The sequence below is a fragment of the Euprymna scolopes genome, chromosome 32, assembly GCF_053919585.1.
Source record: "Euprymna scolopes isolate OS-2025 chromosome 32, ASM5391958v1, whole genome shotgun sequence".
In the NCBI taxonomy this organism is placed as follows: Eukaryota; Metazoa; Mollusca; class Cephalopoda; order Sepiida; family Sepiolidae; genus Euprymna; species Euprymna scolopes.
The window spans coordinates 66301015-66320997 of record NC_136513.1 but is presented as its reverse complement, the minus strand read 5'-3'; the positions used below and the strand labels follow the sequence as shown (position 1 = coordinate 66320997).

At 31.8% G+C, this 19983-nt stretch overlaps 1 protein-coding gene across 3 annotated transcripts in view; it reads right to left on the bottom strand.

Moving 5' to 3' along the window:
* Nucleotides 1-4643: 4643 nt before the first annotated feature.
* Nucleotides 4644-19983, bottom strand: part of LOC145256397 (uncharacterized) — a 241113-nt gene continuing 225773 nt past the window's right edge. For 2 of the 3 annotated variants that reach the window (XM_080115256.1, XM_080115255.1), the window contains exon 4: nt 4644-5378. In XM_080115256.1, the coding sequence (XP_079971382.1) occupies nt 5135-5378 (244 nt within the window). In that variant the 3' untranslated portion in view covers nt 4644-5134. The remainder of the gene's footprint in view (nt 5379-19983) is intronic. The other variant, XM_080115257.1, reaches the window with a different exon arrangement.

The window sequence follows — 19983 nt, the reverse complement described above, 5'->3', positions numbered from 1 at the left end:
GGATGTTGACGGCGAGAGGGGTTACAAATATTTGGAGATACTGAAAGCCGATGAACATAGAAATGAAAAACCCGGTCACAGCCGACTACAATAGAAGATTAAGGATTATTCTTAAATCATATCTCTACAGTAGAATGACAATAAATGCCATCAACGCCAGAACATTAGCTATTTTTCGATACACCGTTGGTATACTTAACTGCAATGAAGATGAATTAAAATGTTTGGATGTAAAACACATAAAATACTTATATTTTATGGGCTTTTGCTAAGAAATGAGATGTAGATAGATTGTATCTACATAGAAAAGAAAGTGGTGAATGCGCTTATTTAGTGTTGAATATCTGGTAAATATAGAGGCAGGAAGTCTAACAATATATTTCTGAAAGTAAGAAAATTCTTCATGAAGTGAAAACGAAAAAGATACTAAGACCTAGTGTGAAAGGAGTCACAGGTTGCAAGAGAGAGGGAGCATTTATTTGTAAAGAAACTACACAGTGAATACTAAATGTAGGCATAATTACTGCTGGAATTGGTTGGTCATGAGTGATCTTAAAAGGGCTACTGAGAGCACTTTAGTAACAGCCCAGGAACAAGCATCTTACACTAGGTCCATCAAACACTCCATCGGCAAAACTAGAATCACCGATGAAAGGGAAGAAACATTAGCGCATATTATATCAAAATGCACTATGCTAGCTCAACATTAATATAAAAAAACAGAAACATGACTGTCGCTTACATCCATCCTACACTGGAATATATGAAAACTTTATGATTTAAATCGCAGCGAGAGCATAAACAAGACGAGATACAGAAAAACCACAATGTTAAACTTCTTTGAGACATGCGCATATAAACTGATAACGTCCTTGAATATTCTAAACCTGACATAATTTTTCTAAACAAAACCGAGAGATCTTGTTCAATAATTGCCATACCAGAGTGCAAGAGAAAGCACATGAAATAATAGATATCAAGATCTAAAACTGAAATTAGACTATTGAAATGGAAAGAAATCAAAGTGATTCCATTGTAATTGGAAGGATTAGGACCATAACAAAAAGCAACCATAAATGGCTGAAGCAGATTGACGAGACAATTTCTTTTCCAATTTTTCAAATGACTTGAAAAATTCTTTAGGTACAGCTTGAATGTCTAAATTAAAAAAAAGAAAGAAAGAAAACAAAAATAACAAGTATAACATCTAAAATAATAATAATAATAATAATAATAATAATAATAATAATAATAATAATAATAATAATAACAACAAATGTTTTCCTAATATGAATTATCTTAAATATATACTTAGAAAAAGAAAAAAAGAAGAAATGAGTGATAATGGCGAAGTCAAACATATTTAGGGGGAAATGAACTCTGCCAATCTATTATTAGAAAATGCAGAGAACAAAAAACAAATGAACAAAAACAAAACGAATCTTTGCAATTAAAATAAAAAAAACTATATTAAGAAGTGATATTTTTAAGTTAAGGAATATTAAATTCCTCCGTTGTAAACAAAAGAAATGTTCTTTGAAAGGGTACGGATTTTCAGTAATGACAGTGGTGAATCCACGGTCGGGCTACTCGGGCTAAGCTTGGCATCAACTGACTTTCAAGCCTATGTGTTCTGATCCAGGAAGAAATATCCGAGAACAATGCATCACAAGGGCGTGGCACGGGCTGGTAAAATTCATAGTTCCGAGCTATCAAAACTGGATCAACAAGACAGAGTATATCGTTTAAAATAGTGTTATAAGGAAAATATTAGCTGTTAAAGTTCACAATAATTTATTGGATGGTAAGAAATATCTCAAGATTGATGTGACGCACACATAATATTTTGTATCCTAAATTGCATATTTAAAAAAAAATTATTGTTTTTAAGCTCGAGTAATATTGATGAAGACAAGCTACCATTGATATATATTAATAAGAATTTTACAGAAGGTCAGAAAAACGTCACTAACGCTAGTTTCAAATCCAAATTGTTGAGCAATATTGGACTCTCTTCAGCCGCTGTTTATTTATCTGTTCTTCGTAAAAACGGCGACTGCACGTTTTTTTTTTAAATTTTTAGCTCGCGAATTATTTATTTATTTTTTTAATGAATTTATTCTTTTTTATTTTTAATGAACGTATATTTTATTTTTTTTAATTTTATATTTTGTTACTTTCGGTTTGGGTTAACAGGTTCCGGTTAAATAATGTTTTCAAATGTGTCTTTCGCCGATTAAAATAATAATTGATTCTCATACGAATTGGAAAAATTGATATTGTTCCAGGGAAATTACTCTTTAGAAAAGAAGCAATATTTTTTTAATTAGCAAAATACACATTTAAAAACATTTTTTAATCCGAACCTGTTAACATATAAACCGGCAGTTACAATAACATATAAATATAAGTTCATAAATATAATAATTTAATAGAAAATAATACATAAATAATTCGCAAAGTAAATAAAAAAGAAAGGTGCAGTCGCCATTTCCGGGAAGAACAGATTAAAAAAAAACAGAGGACGACGATAATTCAATCTTTCTCGATTGTAAACCGTCCCCGCCCTAAATAAGGCAATACCGATGTTTTTTCTGACTTTCTGTAAAATTCTTTAAAAAAATATTATGCTCTTATTTTACTTTTTAATCGATCACTTTTTCACAAACAGCATACATTTATATAAACTTTAGGTTTCACCCATGAAAAGATTTTTTAGGCTAAATGTATTTAATCTGACGAATTCTCACTGAGATGAGCTATAAGAAATTTTGCCATCAATAGTTTTATTACTGCATGTATTGAGCACTCTTGAAGTAAATACTGTAACAAAATATATACATAAAATTTCATATTGTGAGTATATATATATATATATATATATATATATATATATATATATATATATATACCCTGTGTATCGCTTTATTGCAGGTCAATATTTTTTAAATTTTAAAATTGCTATGTAACGCAGAGAATTGAAATTTGGTATAACACTGAAAGGGCTTAACTAGCTGCCTTATTTCCCTGATTTTTGTGGAATTTGAACAAATATTTTGAAAATTATGCTATTTTTTTCTATTTTCCGGTAATTTTAAGTGTGTATCACTTTATTGCAAGTTTTTCAAAATGTCTAAAAAAGGAATTTGGAAAAGATCGAACATTGTTTTCATTCGTTGAAAATCCAAACATCAAACCAAGAAAGGACAAAAAGACGAGAAAGAAAAATTCGCCGTCAATTCACCAAGCTGCCAGGCAGCAACAGTGTTGCTATATTTGACAATGCTGTAATGTCTTCCTTGTCCAGAATGACACACTGCAATGTCTTAAATGAAATTGCAAGAAGTATTAAACCCATAGCAATACATGTTTTAAACCAAACTGATAAGGAAAAACGTTCGGCTCAGAAATACATGAAAACCAGCTTTGAAAAGGTTTTTTTTTACCAATTAAGCCAGAGCAACCCTTGATAGACCATATGGGTGGGCCAAAGTTTGGAGTCTTTTTGAACCCCCCATCGATTCCGTCGTTAACAAGAAGGTGGAGGTGTCATGTTTTGGGATGGAATAATCTGTGATGAACTAATTGGATCGTTTTAAGTACCAGAAAGTGTCAAATTTGCACGCCAGTCTTATATTTTATTCTTAAATTAGCATTTATCACCATGGCTTGATGACCTTCCATTGGTGCGTAACTGCAAAATGATTTTTATGCACGACAATGCGCCATCCCACTCAGCCAAGGTTACGACATCCTACCTCGTCATTAGGAGAAAATTTGATGACATGGCCACCTTATTCTCCAAATATAAACCCAATTGAGCAGCATGGTCGATTATAAAGATGAAAGTTTATGAAGGTGTTCAATTTTCATCGAAGGACGAAATTTGGAGAAAAATTTTGGAAGTTTCCTAAAGCATCACATCATCTCAAATCCGCAGATTGACATCATCAGTTGGCAAGAGGCTATTCAAAGTGATTTCGAAGAATGGGAGTTATGTTGATAAATAAATATTTCCTTAAACAAAATAATGTGAAATTCGTTTTTGTTTTTGGTTAATATTGTTACTGGATATGTTCTTTATTTCACATGAATAGAAATATGAAATTAGAATATTGTTTTATTACCGAAAATATACATTTTTAGACATTTGCAATAAAGTGATACACACTTGAAATTACCAGAAAATAGAAAAATTAGCATAATTTTCAAAATATTTGTTCAAATGTCAGAAAAATCAGGGAAATAAGGCACCTTGTTATGCTCTTTCAGGGTACCAAATTTCAATTCTTCGCCTTTTATAGCAATTTTAAAATTGAAACAATATTGACCTAAAATCTCACGATACACAGGGTTTATATATATATATATATATATATATATATATATATATATATATATATATATATAACGAAAGAGTAACAAATAAACTTTTGAAAAATCTCACGAATTTCGGGTTATGTTTCTATCAGTTTTTCTAAGTTTTTCATCGATTCTTAACAATATGAAAAATGATTAATTTTTCTTAAAAATAAAACGAATACTTCTACAAGTTATTATTCGATTCCATACAGACTTTTTATTTATCATCATCTTCATGAGAATCTGGATTTTGAACAAATTTATACAATTTTAAGACGTAATTTCTTTTTTCCAGATAAGCATCTACAGATAGTTTACATGCTTATACACTTATACGTAATATATCTGTAGACATGTTTTTGCTTTCATATATTTTATACATTCATTATTCGTTAATTGGGAACCATATTTGAAAATATCTTGACCTTCAAATAGTAAAGGGTTGCCTATAATGCGCGAATGATGACAGATGTAAGTCGAAAGCTTAAACCTAAAACAGGCAATGGTTGATGAACATTTTCTTTATTCTTTGTTTCGACTGTTAAATAAAATTGTTAAATACATGGGAATTTGATTTAAAAAAAAAACACACGCAACCGGTATAATGCGCCATTTTCTTTCAACAGAATTTTCTCACTTATAAATATAGCAATTAGTTCGACTAATATATATAGTCGTATACATGTATAACTCTGTGTGCGTGTGTGCATCCACGCTCGTCTGTGTGTTATCGTTCTTGAGGTCTTGTCGGTGTTTGTGATATTGGTCCTCGTTAGACGGGTGGCACCGGATGGTGGAGGTGGTGAGTTTCCATCGGTGGGGCACACAAGGGGAACTGGTGGTGGTGAAGAGGTTCGTTTTTGATGAGAGGTAAACTCAGATTGGCCCGCATATCGTCCAAAGTCTTCGACGGAATGCCCAGGTCCCGGACGAAATTGTGATGCATCATGTTTTGGTGGGGACCGCACATCACGGCGGACATATTTTGTTTAAGGTTCTCATCCGCCAGGTCAGAACTGAAAAAAAGAAAAAAGATAATCAGAAGGACGAATATAGCTAATAATCATTTCGTAAATAAAATAGAATGCACTTCGGTAGCCGATAATTTGTATGTAAACATAAAGAGTTTGTTTTCAGATACGTTGTGATGATGACGTATCAGGTCATGACTGTCGAAAATGTTTATGTCTAAGTTTGGAAAACTTGCTTTGTAGTCTCACTGAAATGTTGTAGTACAACGGAACAGTCTACTTATGAATGACGATATATATATATATATATATATATATATATATATATATATATATATATATATATATATATATATGTATGTATGTATGTATACACGATTAGCTATTTAACTATTCGGTCGATAAAAATGATGAACAGTGATCGACGTAAGAGGTCCAAATATAGTCAAATTAAATTTTATGCAAAGGAAATAGACGCCTTTTGTGAAAATGTAAATGCTTTTGATTCTTTTGAAATCTTCCAAAAATGGCATAATGTCTGGTCGGATGTTATGACAGATCAGATACTACGCTAACTCCACCAACGAAAAAGAGGAAGTAATACATGGGAATATCCCTCATAAAGGAAGAAGGTTATAAGAATATCATATCATGACAAAAGTACAGATACTATACAAACTCCTCTCTAAAAAACAAGGAAGCAGTCCCCAGGAGTATTATCTTATGAAAACAACGCAAATAATGGATGAAGTACTCGTCAGAAGAGAATCTATTACCCGGGAGCATTCCCATCACCACCACACTGAAAGGGGGAGGTAATTTCTGGGAGCAATTTTATGGCAACAGAATGGATGATCCACTACTCATCACAAGCAAAAGATAATAATATAGAGAATATAACACCTTAAAAAGGGAAGGGTAATTTCTGGGCGGATGATCTGATGATACCACATTAAATAGTACACTGTTCGCTCCATTTAAAGGTATTCTGATTAAATCATGTGTTTTAAAATGCCTTATCACAAAATCATTTTTATGGCTTCTTATCCTTTTTGCAAAGATCAAAATGTTCTCAACATTTATTTTTTATTAAAGCTTAGCTTTTAACCGAATATTCCGAGCAAACTTTATCCTTGAAAATGAAATTTAAATAAATTTTTAAAACGCTATTCTTTTTTTATTAAATAAATTTTATTAATAATTAGCTGTCTTGCCCAGGAAATGAGATTAAGTACTGAATGATTGACATAGTTATAAATATGGATTCCTTTTTATTTTTATGCAAGTGTAGACAACATATTTTGTGTGTAAATATGTGTAGCGAATTCTGTATATAGCTTTCAAAAAGAAAAGGCACGACTATATTTTACTGAAGTAGTTCGTGATCAAAACGCAAGAGAAAATTTGCAGTTCAGTAATGTAAATGCAACGTCTTTGTCTATTTCGAAAAACCCACGTGTTGAATTGTCTAGTTTCAACTAGCGATTAAAAAAAACAAACAAAAAAACAAACAAACAACAACAACAACAACAACAACAACAACAACAACAATAAAAAAAAAAAAACAGAAAGCAAAATCCAAACGTAATTTAGCATATAAATTCCGTAAAGAAATGTGATAGTGATAGAGGACGTTTTCATTTTTGTATTTTTTTATTACATTTTACGGTCTGTTAACATAGAGCTGTTAATGTTAATGGCGTCATCATCACGTTCCGTAAATTGCATAAATATGTTGATTTTAACTTAAAGTGTGTTTTCAAAATCATATGTGACCTAAATGCAACAAAAATATTTTTTTTCTTGATTTATCACACAGTTTGCCAAAACGTCTATAAATTTCTTGTCTCACTTGGCCCGAATGAAAATCTCAAAAAATATGCCAAACAGGAAGCATATTGATGCTTGTGCCGATGTATCTCTCTCCCACATTTCTCTCTCAGGAGGAAGCAATTGAAAATTTCGCAGTATATAAACACAATTTTCACTAGTAAAATGTTATAAGGAATATAATAATGATATTAAATTTGTATTATGTTTGTTAAAATAATATCGCGATGTTTTCGTTCGCAGAGGACATCGATAAAAAGCTAAAATTAGATTAATTAAAACTCATAAAATTAAAAATCTAACAAAATGATAATGTTGGGTTTAGGCCAGGTAGCAAATGTACACAAACTATTCGCATTCAATGACAAATATATTAACGAACCGTGTCCATTTCAGGTTAGGCACATTCACAGATTCACTCATTTCTACGCATATTCATAACTCAAACAACAAATTCCCACAAAGACGCGGTGATCGTCTCTTTCGTCACAGTTTCTACGTGTTATGGTTCATAAGTGAAGCGTGAAACGATCTGATCAGCAGAAACAAATGTGTTTTGTTTATTTCTGAAGCCATAAAATAATAATTTTTTACTCTTGATACAAAATTGAAGAAAGCGAACGCACGTCTTCTGCGCGCGTACGCCCACGCATACATAAACGTTTAGATAAAAAAGAAAATGGTCGTCAATTTTTTTAAATCAAAACGCTGTCTCTGGTCTGAATGAAGAACATCAATGCTTATATAAGTATTTCTATTATTTATAAATAAATATATTATTATGATATATTATTATGATTATATTATTATTTCTATTATTTAGAAATATTGAAAAACACAGAGGCAGAAGGCACACATATACAGAGTGGAACGATAAATTTGTCGTCATAGAAAATACGACATGATTCCATTTCAGTTTACTAAAAAGTTTTTTTTTTTTTTTTTTTTTTTTTTGCAAACAATCTACTAGTTGACCAGTGGTGTACAAATCCCAAGAACGATAGAGTTTGCGCCGCTGTACAAATCATGCTCTCTAACGATTTAAGTTATGACAACAGGACCATTGCCAGCACGCTCAGAATGCAAATCTGAACGGTTCAACGCTTGAGGACACAGCTTAACGAAGTTTCCGGCCACGCTTACGGTCTTTGGTGTGGTTTCAAATGAGGGCCTCAAACAATGCTACATCTTCGAAGTCGGCTTGAAAGTCAACACCAAAGTGTAAATTGCTGAAGAGTGTGGTGAGCCCCTAGTACAATTAGGTGGCCGCTGGCAGACCCTGGGTGTGGCAGTAGGACTCGGCGCCGGCCCACAAGTCCAAAGAGACCCAGGCTTGGCTTCAGAAGGAGTGCGACAACTTTGTGACCTTCTCTTACTGGTCTCCCTCTTCCCCCGATCTAAACCCGCTGGACAACTTCGTTTGGTCATCTATCGAGAACATCACCAACATGACCTCCAACAATACCAAAGCCAGCCTGATCGCCGCCATCTGCCGAGTATTCGCCGAGCTCCCGCCGGTGCTTGTGGAAGGGGCAAGCCCCCAGTTCCGGACCCGTATCGAGGTGGTGATTAAGTTACGAATTCCAATAAATGAAATCCAAAGAAAATCGGGAAATTTTTCTTGCCAGTCGAGCAATTAAAAAAATGAGATAAATCATCTTTCTCAAATTTTAAGATATTTTCCCGCTTTGTTAGAAACCAAAAACGAAATTTATAAATAGGATTCTTGAGCGTAAAACTAACTGCGCACGCATGAATCAGTGAAATATGTAAATAAATGCGAAAGTTGTTATCACTCTTATCTGACCATCCAAATGGGTTACTGTTATTTAAAGCGACAATACAATGGAGTATTTCGAAATAGTGTATACATAATAAAGATGAACGATTAATAAGTAGTCTTAATTTGGATGTCTTATTTAACCAGTTCATAATAAATAATTGCTTTGTGTTATCAATTTTTAATTTCATTATTCCAGTTTTACTATATATGTGCAATAGTTTCATTGACATCAGTAAATAATTAAAGAATAAATAAATAAAAACAGGACAAATGAATAAAACCCAATGAATTATAAGCGAGAAGAGAAACGTAGAAGAGAAACGGAGGCTGAATAGCTGGCTGGATAACTTTTTCCTTCTCTCCCATTAACAATGCCTATTTAATTTTTATGGTTCCAATTATTGTTCTAATCTCGTTTGCAAAATGTTTGTGGAAGATTTTGTATAGTTTTTCTACGGGAATTAATCCTCATTTTAGGAAAGTAAATTCGTTCGAATTAAGAGTAAATGAAATTGTGTTCGTGTTTCATTCACGACGGAACGTTGGCTTCTTCTCAAAGTAGTGAAAGTAAAAAAAGAAAAACGTCAGATTCCGAATTCTTCTAAACAATCAGCTGTAATTTTCTTTTCGTCTTCTTCGCAACAGACTGCAACCTTGTGTGCACGAGATAAAACAATCTCACTGCCGTGGAACAACAGCAAAAAAAAAAAAAAAGAAAAGAAAGTCTTTTAGACTGCCATCTCGAACCAAGAGAGCGCCTAAATTTGCATTTATCTTCTTTTTCGTATTGGACGGGTTCCGGGTTCGATTGCCGGGCAGAGGGCACACGCCATCTGTCGGCACCCATCGCTGTGTCTCAACGTTTTGATTCTCAACAAGTTGCCATATGTTTTGGTTTATGAATGTACAAAATTGTATGACGATATTTTTAATTTTTACCCATTTTTGACCCCTTAAAACTATTTTAAATTTTTACCCATTTTTGACCCCTTAAAACTATTTTAAATTTTTACCCATTTTGACCCCTTAAAACAATTTTAAATTTTTACCCATAAAAGAACGGTCCTTAAAAGTCCAATCATTTGAGACCTCCAGCGCCGCTCGGAGGAGATAGTTTGAAGATATGGAGACGGACAGACAGCCTTTTATATATTAGATTTTGATTTCAACAATTTAACTTTGCGAAGCGATTACGAGCTGATAAAACCAGCAAGTATTGTTGTAAGCTTTTCGAAATGATTCGCCCTCTTTTTTTGTGGTTTCTTTCAATTAAACTTCATCAGAAGAGTTAAATAAAATTCTTAAAATATTTTGTGAAATTCAAAGCAAAAATAAACTCTTTCTGATTAACGTTAGTTGGAAGAAGACTTTTGATATCAATTAAATGAACCCCGTTTATCGTTTACCTGGCGTTGCTGGGTGGAGACATATTGTCCGGGGGGGGGGGTTGCAATCGAAAATAAACCAAAATACTTATATACAATATGTTAATAATTGCTCATGTAAATAAAATGTTAAAATTATATAAGCGTCCGCTAAAGTTATTTTTGATTTCAGTAAATACGTGGTCTTCAAAAATCCACAATCTATAAAAATCTAAGCTAAAACAAGCTTGCGTACGAGAATATGGTGTAATAAAAATCGTGCAGTAATGCAGTAAAATCAATTTTTATTTTATTTCACGTTAAAGTTTTGGTGTTATTAAAATGTTCAATTAAATAATGCTTTTCTGAAGATGTATATTTCTTAAGATTTATATAGGTAAGAAACACAGATGAAAGTTTGTCTGATTATTATTAATACACAAATTAAAAGCTGAAATACACAATTTCTTGTGGCGAGACTTGACTTAATTCGTGTTAATCTATTCTTTAAGAAACTCGTTCCACTAATCCGGTCATTGTCAAGTCATCATAACACGTTTTGCAGTAGCTATTTAGGTATTAGCGTTGGTTGACAATGATGGTCGCTATTATTATGATTATGATAACGGCCCTAACGGGCATAGGGAAGGGTCGCGTCGGAAAGGAGGCTGGTTGGGTGTAAGGACATTATTATAAAAGCTGTAGCGGCACTGTACTAAACTTAGGGTATGTCGTTTTACGTACTGGGCAAGCCGTGATGGGATGGCTGTACAAATGATGGCGGAACATGCGTGGGGGATGGGGCCAATTTTCAATCTCTCAGTAGAAAGTTGTTACAAAAATAATGCCCGATTTTAGAAACATGGAAGTCATTTCAAGAAACATGGAAGTCATTTCAAGAGTTTCTGCGAAGTCATTGATTTGTATATAAATGTGAAGCAACTGTGTTGAACGGTAAAAATATTATAATTAGTTATCATAATGATAAAAATAATAATTTTAATAACCATAAAAATTAAGTATGACTAAGAAAATAATAATAATAATAATAATAATAATAATAATAATAATAATAATAATAATAATTTATATAATCATACGAAACTGACATATGTGTCTAATGAGAAAAAGAAATAATGTAATATGGGAATGGCCAAGTTTATGCATACGCATGTACATATACAATAGTAAATAATGCTAACTGATTTGAACACCTTACAGCAATTTTATGACTATACATTAATCGGAGGTGTTTTGGAGATATATATAGTCATCCACATACAGTACTGTTTCACTGTTTAACAGCTCATCGGTACGGCGAGACAGGCAACTGCATCAAGCCAGGATCGAAACCCGACCGCCCAAATGACAGTCAAGGCCTCTCGCCATTGCTCTATACGGCTGTTGCTGTGTGGGTAATGAATTAACGATGTTTTGACATTGTCCAAATGCCTGCTTTTGTTTACACAAAGATAATAATAAGCTAATGACAGTTTGTATATCACTTCCCAATATGCTCAACCCGAGATAAGGAGCATTATAGTCATCTACATACAGTACTGTTTCGCTGTTTCACAGCTCATTATATATATATATATATATATATATATATATATATATATATATATATATATATATATATATTGAAACGATGATAAAGCCTATCTTCTCAATTTCATGATTTTGACCATCTTACAATGTATTTCTTTAATTCAGTTGACATTTACAATTTCTGACAGTATCAGTTTCGTAGCACAAAGTCATTCACTTATATATATGTATTAATATATATATATATATATATATATATATATGTATATATGTATTAAAATATATATGTATTAATATATATATATACATATGTATTAATATATATATACATATGTATTAATATATATATATATATATATATATATATATATATAGTAAGGCTCCGAAACGGTGCGTATTCTCTCCTGATAACCCAATAGTATCTGTAAGATGCTATGAAAAACACCCCCTAAAAATATGATTGGAAACAAGTTTACAAGTGAATAAACTAAGAAATGCAATGAAATACAATAGAAAAACGATAAATACCATTCTATACAAATAAAAAAAGATTTAAAAATATTAAGGTGAAGAGGACCTAGAAAGGTGCGTTTTCTCTTGACAACCGACATTAACTTTATCCGAAATGATTACTTCACAAGTGGAAACAGCTGAAAAACATTATTGGATACAAGCCTATAAGTTAAGCTGTTTCTTCAACATCTTGTTCGCTTGCATCTATGGCGAGTTTTATCTACTGTTCTGGTAGTCATTTTTATCCCTCTCTCTCTCTCTCTCTCTCCCTCTCTCTCTCTCTCTCTCTCTCTCTCTCTCTCTCTCTATATATATATATATATATATATATAAAGAGAGAGAGAGAGAGAGAGAGAGAGAGAGAGAGAGATGTTTGTATCTTTCAGAGACAGCAATATTATAGTTATTAATTACACTGCAAAATACCGAAGGTATGGCGGAAAATACTTATTTACAAAAAACATTTTTTCAAAGATATTTTGTATCTCTACTTGTCATCAAATAAACCAAGAAAATATATAAACATATACATTTTATTATATTTATTTTTCTATACTTTGTTAATTCGTTTCAAGCATATGACAATTGTTGGGTGGCCCAGAGTTAAAGCCTAAGCAAATGAAGTCAAAGGTGATTTCGTGGTTTAATCTCCAGCTCGACAAGAATTGTCACCCCTATACTGATGATTACGTAAGCATGATACATTAGTGACCTTAGTGGAGTAAGTCAAATAATTATATATATATATATATATATATATATATATATATATATATATATATATGCAGTAAATACAGGATATATTTACACACGTGTAAATATAAAAGGACAATCATTATTTAATTATGATTATCAAGCCTCTTAAAGAATACTTAAGCATGGGCACTGTCTGGGAAGTATAAACTAAGAGGCAGTCAGCTAGCGTCTAATCAACGTCCACGACTTCCTCTCGTTCGAACACTCTGGATTGTTTTCATTAGTGACATTAGTTTTCGCCCGAATTGTGCGTTTATTAATTGTTAACCCTCTATTCCCATGGCAATTGTTTGGTTGTCCGGAGGTAAAGGCTTAGCAAATAGAGTCAAAAGTGGGTTCGTGGATGGATTCAAATTTCTTGAGCGGCAATAATTTTCACTTCCTAAACCTTTCGCCAAATTTTCGCCCCAAAACTGACTAAAAAGTTTGTTGCGTGTCTGAATACCCTTTATGTAAAATGTTTAGACCCAAAATTGGCTGAATAGTTTGCTAGAGACCGCAAAGGTAAAATCTTTTGAACTTTAACTTCTTAGCCCCCAAATTTTGGACCAAAAACCGATTAAAAAGCTTGCCCTATTTCTGAAATACACTTTATATGAAATTTCAAATGTTTAGACCAAACATTGGCTGAGTAATTTAGTAGAAACCGCAGTGGTCCAATTTTTTTAAAACTTTGACCCTAATTTTGACTCAAACCAAGTTAAAAAACCAAGTTAAAAAATGTGATCCATGTGCAAGAAACCTACATCTAAAACTTCCTAAAATTAGCGGAGGAGTTTGGTAGAGTTTTCAAAGGTTAAATCGTTAAACCTTGACCCATTGACAGTAAAATTTTTGGTCGAAAACCGATTAAAAAGATTTCCCCAAATCTCAACACCCCTTCTGTCAAATCTCGAGTGCGATAATTGACAGAGTAGTTTGATAGGAATATATACATTCACAGGCGCACACACACACACACACACACACACACACACACACACACACTGTCACGTTTATAGATATATAGATTATAAAGCCAATTCTTTATTGATTATTATCCAATATATAATAATGATTTTAAAAGTTATAAAAACATATGACTCTGATGCCATTCGCTAGAATCGAAACCAAAATGTTTAACGTTCAAGCCTTAGTCGTTATCGCTTTCTATATATATGTGCGTTTGCTAGAACATTTTCATCCTAAATGCTACAAAATTATGTATGAATAGAACTGAGTGTAATAGTTAAATGATAACTAATAAGGAACCATAAAAAATGATTAATTAATTAATCCAACTCGTTTGTTTAAGGAATATGCAAATTAGCTAACCTTTATGAGGACTCTTCCATATCCATGATTAAGTATATTAAGAAGTTGGTTTTCATAATTTTTTAATAGAAAAAATAGGCTTTTAATATCAATGTAAGTGCGACAAAAACTCAGTTTTATAGGTGTATATATATATATATATATATATATGTGTGTGTGTGTGTATGTGTGTGTATGTGTATGTATGTGTGTGTAGGTGTTTATGTCAACATTCATACATCACATAATGCTAAGAAGTAGCAAAAAAGTAACGATTTTGTTTTTCCTCGTTTTTTTTCTTTTATGATAGTCGAGCTTGAACGTGAAGGTTAAAAACAGACCATTCGTTTTTTTAGATTGTTCTGCCCCAGTGGCGCAGGTTTGAGCGTATGACGACAACGTTGACAGCAAGTAGAAGATGGGGGTGTGGGTGAAAAAGAGAATTTTCGTATATTTCGGATGTGGGAGAGGGAGTTGGAGCTGGGTGTAGTCAGACAAAGTTACGGTATTGGTGGGGATGGAGTGAAACTCCGACCGAAGTGGCATTTAATGGTAACGACGCATACAGTCTTTTTTTCTGTCAATAAACAATTTATCATCATAAATACAGGCAGAGAAGAAAAACAAGAAAAAACTAAACATATTATTAGCACACACACACACACACACACACACACACACACACACACACACACACACACACACACACACACACACACACACACACACACACATATATATAAAAGTGAGCGTGTCTGTGTGTCTATGTGTGTGTGTATGTGTGTCTATGTGTGTGTGTGTGTGCATTTCCCTACGCAATAACTCTCTCAATTTTAAATCTACAGACTCGAAATTTGATATACGAGGTACTAGGTGTGTCAGAAACTTCGTGAAAAATATTGAATAATTCCACCCCCTGTTTTTCCAAGCTTATAACTACTCGAAAAATGTAATTCAAACCCTAATTTTTTTCAATTAAAGGAGCAAAGACCAATGTTTCATTTAAAAAACCAACAACAAAAAGAAACAACGTGTTTTTTTTTAAATAAAAGGTTTTAAACTTCTGATTTACAGGTAAATTTCCAAAAAATACTTCTTTTTTTTTGTTTTAAATTTGAATATATTATTTATTGATCTTTTATCTGCAATTTGTGATATATAACAGTTTGGTGAGTAAATTATTTACTTTTTAATAGACATTTCAAAATGGGGGGGGCGTGAATTAAAAAAAAACATTGTCTAAAATATTATATTAAGTTTATTGGAAAGAGCATAAAATTTCACATTGACCCTGAAAATATCGTAAAAGTAGAATCAATAGAAAAATTTTGATAGATTTTAAAATTTTAAAAATTGAAAAATACTGAACTCGTAAAATTCAATGATTTCATTGCTGTTTTTTTAAATAAAAAAATAATATTTTTATTACTTTTTATACAACTTTAATCGTTTATTTTGGAAGTATAATCCATAAAGGAAACAAAGAACCCACTTTTAAAAGAGAAATTACGAGTTTTTTTTTTATATTTTATTCGCAGTTTCGTGTTAGAGGTGTCAAAAATTTCTACAAAAATTCTGATACAACTAACGGGGTACTGAGATTTGAGAAAATCTTTGTGATCGGTGTTCGACCAGAAATTTGGTTATTAAGGGGTCAAAGTTCAACGATTTGACTTTTGAGAACTCTACCAAACTTCTCCGACAAATTTGGGTCTAAACACTTGAAATTTTAGATATAGGTTCCTTGCACATGGATCTAACTTAATAACTTGATTTGAGCCCAAAACAATAAATTTTAAAGAGTCATAATAGGGGTCAAAGTTTAAAAAAAGTTTGACCTCTGCGGTCTATACCAAATTACACTGACAATTTCTGGTCTAAACATTTGAAATTTGACATAAAGAGTATTCAGAGATAGGGCAAGCTTTTTAATCGGTTTGGGTCGAAAATTTGAGCTGCCAATATATAAATGTATGTATGTATGTTTGCATGTCTGCCGAAAATTTTCGACAGAGGCGAGGAATTTTCACAATATCAGTATTGTTTTGAAGCCCAACCCTTCAGACGACAAATACCAAAAAATTGGCTAAAAACATTCATTTCTTTACCCTCAACTGGGTACTTTTCTACAGGGAGGGGTCTCTTTTTTTCCCCGATATTTTCGAAAGTCATCTCCTCTTTTCGATTGTTTAGCCTCAATTTAAACCTACGTCACTTTCGGTTTGGCGGTGGTCGTAACAGCAAAGACGTCACGTTTTTTTTTTCTTGTACTTATCCTCCTTCGCGGTATGGGTTCAAGCTTGCCTGCCTTCCTACTACCACTGTTTTTTTGCTCAACACACACCTCCAAACACCCGGGAAACGCCGGCCACCCATATGTTAGTATATATATATATATATATATATATATATATATATATATATATATGTATATTTTGCTAAACGTATATACTTGAAGTAATTTTCATAATTGTGAAACACGAAAGTGTTGAATCAATACAGATATACCTAACATAATATAAACGTTTATATTTTGAAAATCTGACGCAAAAAATATTTACCTTTAAAAATTACTGTAAATAAACGAAAGCAAATTAAATTTACTTGTTGTGGAGTTATTTATTTTTACTCGATTTATCGCATTTTGCTTAAAATCTCATCATTCCAACCAATGTGAAAGAGAGGAAAATACTAAAGTAAATATCACAGAACGATGTCCTACATTAACTCCAAACATAAATTGATTTAGGTTTCTGTGCTAAGCACACGTCAAAGGGCTCTCACGATAATAATAATAATAATAATAATAATAATAATAATAATAATAATAATGACAATAATAATAATAATAATAATAATGACAATAATGATAATAATGATAATGATAATAATAATGACAGCCGCAATGACGTATGCTTAATACGGAAACAAATTAAATTGTGTAGGCTGTATTTATGTTTACATCAAGTTTAATAATTTAAATTGTCGTAGACTCTTGAAATTTACATTTACACTTATGAGATGGCGGGCCAATTGCTTATGATATCAGGTTCAAATGAACAGCTACAACAGGAATTGGAATACACCCTACTAAAGGCTGATTGTCACATCTGGTGAATTTCAAAAATGCAATCTGAACGTGAGAACACTTGAGAAGAACGATATGCAATAAAAGTTTGTTTTAAACTTGGAAAACGTATGGAAATAAAATAACAATAACAAATATTAGTTAAATAATAAAATGCCGTTTTTCAAAACCAATATGCAAATCAGTAAACTTTGCGTCTGATATTGCACATATATAAGCTGTCTATAAAACACGGTGCGTCAAATGTGTACATAAAACACAAATACAAATACACATTGTACAGCATCATTACTGCAAATTTAAATAAAGCCAGCGGCTTCCTGTAGTCGAATGGAAAATATTAAGATGTGATAAGGTTAGTTCATCAGTGTAGATTATGTTTAAGCGAAAATTTCTAAATTTATCAATTAGAACATGTCAAAAAATTACTAAATCATAGAAGTGAAATCGCAACTAACTCTAGATGCAAATATACTTTACTGTGGGATAAGTAACAAATAAATAACAAAACTTAAAAAGAATTAGAATAAAAAAGAGTATTTTAGCTACACATTGTTAAGTCAAATTACTATTCTATTTCATCTTATATTAATAGTATCATAGCCCGTAACCCTTAATTTACTCGTTTATTTTGTTTTGTTATTTAAAAGTCTTATGTGTGTGTATCTGTCTACCTCTATGTGCAGTGATATATATGTGTGCATGCGTATGGATTTACTGTGGTTTTGCCCCTTCGAGAATAAATATAACAAAATTGCCCACTCTTGCCAAGTGTTATGGATTGATTGTAACCTCATCTTTTTGCCATTAAACAAGTTATCTCCCAAATAAATGATCAACCCCACTAATGGGCTACAGTATTCATAACTAACTACACTACACATTAGTGATAAATCTAATCTAGAAGCAATTAAACTTGATTTTTTAATGATGCAATAATAATTCTTGAACAGATTTATCACAGTTTATGTACAGCTTATGGATTTTCGAATAAAATCAACGGGTCACAAGTAAATCAAATACATATATTATATCGACAGATGTTTTACATTTTTTCAAGAATTAGACTACTTTCTGATTGAATAAGATATTTTGTTTCTCATTTCAGTTGTATTTGCTCTCCCTTTTCTCTTACTACTTACTAATCATGTTGCTTTTTTTGACGACTACTAAAAAAATCTGCTGGGTAGGCGTCTCTCTCTTCTGCTTGATGACGTCTACTTGACCGACTGAAGTGGAAGGCATTTTCTATACACTGGACACTGGTCAAACCGCATTTTAATTCTTTTGTTTGACCAAAGAGAATTCACACTTCTGCTTCTCCCTAAGAACTGTTGCTTGGCACCGGAAGTTGTCCTAACACACACTACTTCGTAGGCATACACAGGGACACACACAAGGATATATATATATATATATATATATATATATATATATATATATATATATATATATATATATATACGCGTGCCGCCCGGCATTGCCCGGTCATAAAATACGTTTAAATATGATATTTTGATTAATGCAGATTTTGTATTTATTATTATATTATCATATTATATTGGAACCAATATATAGTAATGATTTAAAAAGTTTCCATCCTTTGCGAAAGTTTCCATCCTTTGCAAATGATTTAAATTTTAGTATGTTATTCTGGATGATAACGACTACCAGTTGTCAAAATTTCAGCTTTTCACACTTATTATGTCTAACAAATATTAGGTTTTAAAATTTTGTCCCTTAGTTTTGGACGTTATAACCAAGTTGTATTTTTTAAGAAAAATAATATAAAAGGGGGTTTAATATGAGTATCGATACACATACCCCCCAAAAAAATTTCTAGGAGTATAGCTAAAAAAATCTAGTCCCTTAACAATCTCGCTCAATAGATTTTTTCCTATAATTATACATTTTTCTGTCGAATGAAGTCCATATTTGTAATAAATAATAGAATACAAGGAATGTTCGAGAAAACTATGTAAAAACAACTGAAATAAAAATCACCAAATGCTATTTACAACTGTTTCATTTTCAAATGTTATTTACAACTGTTTCATTTTCAAATGTTATTTACAACTGTTTCATTTTCAAATGTTATTTACAACTGTTTCATTTTCAAATGTTATTTACAACTGTTTCATTTTCAAATGCTATTTACAACTGTTTCATTTTCAAATGTTATTTACAACTGTTTCATTTTCAAATGCTATTTACAACTGTTTCATTTTCAAATGTTATTGACAACTGTTTCATTTTCAAATGCTATTTACAACTGTTTCATTTTCAAATGTTATTTACAACTGTTTCATTTTCAAATGCTATTTACAACTGTTTCATTTTCAAACGTTATTTACAACTGTTTCATTTTCAAATGTTATTTACAACTGTTTCATTTTCAAATGTTATTTACAACTGTTTCATTTTCAAATGCTATTTACAACTGTTTCATTTTCAAATGTTATTTACAACTGT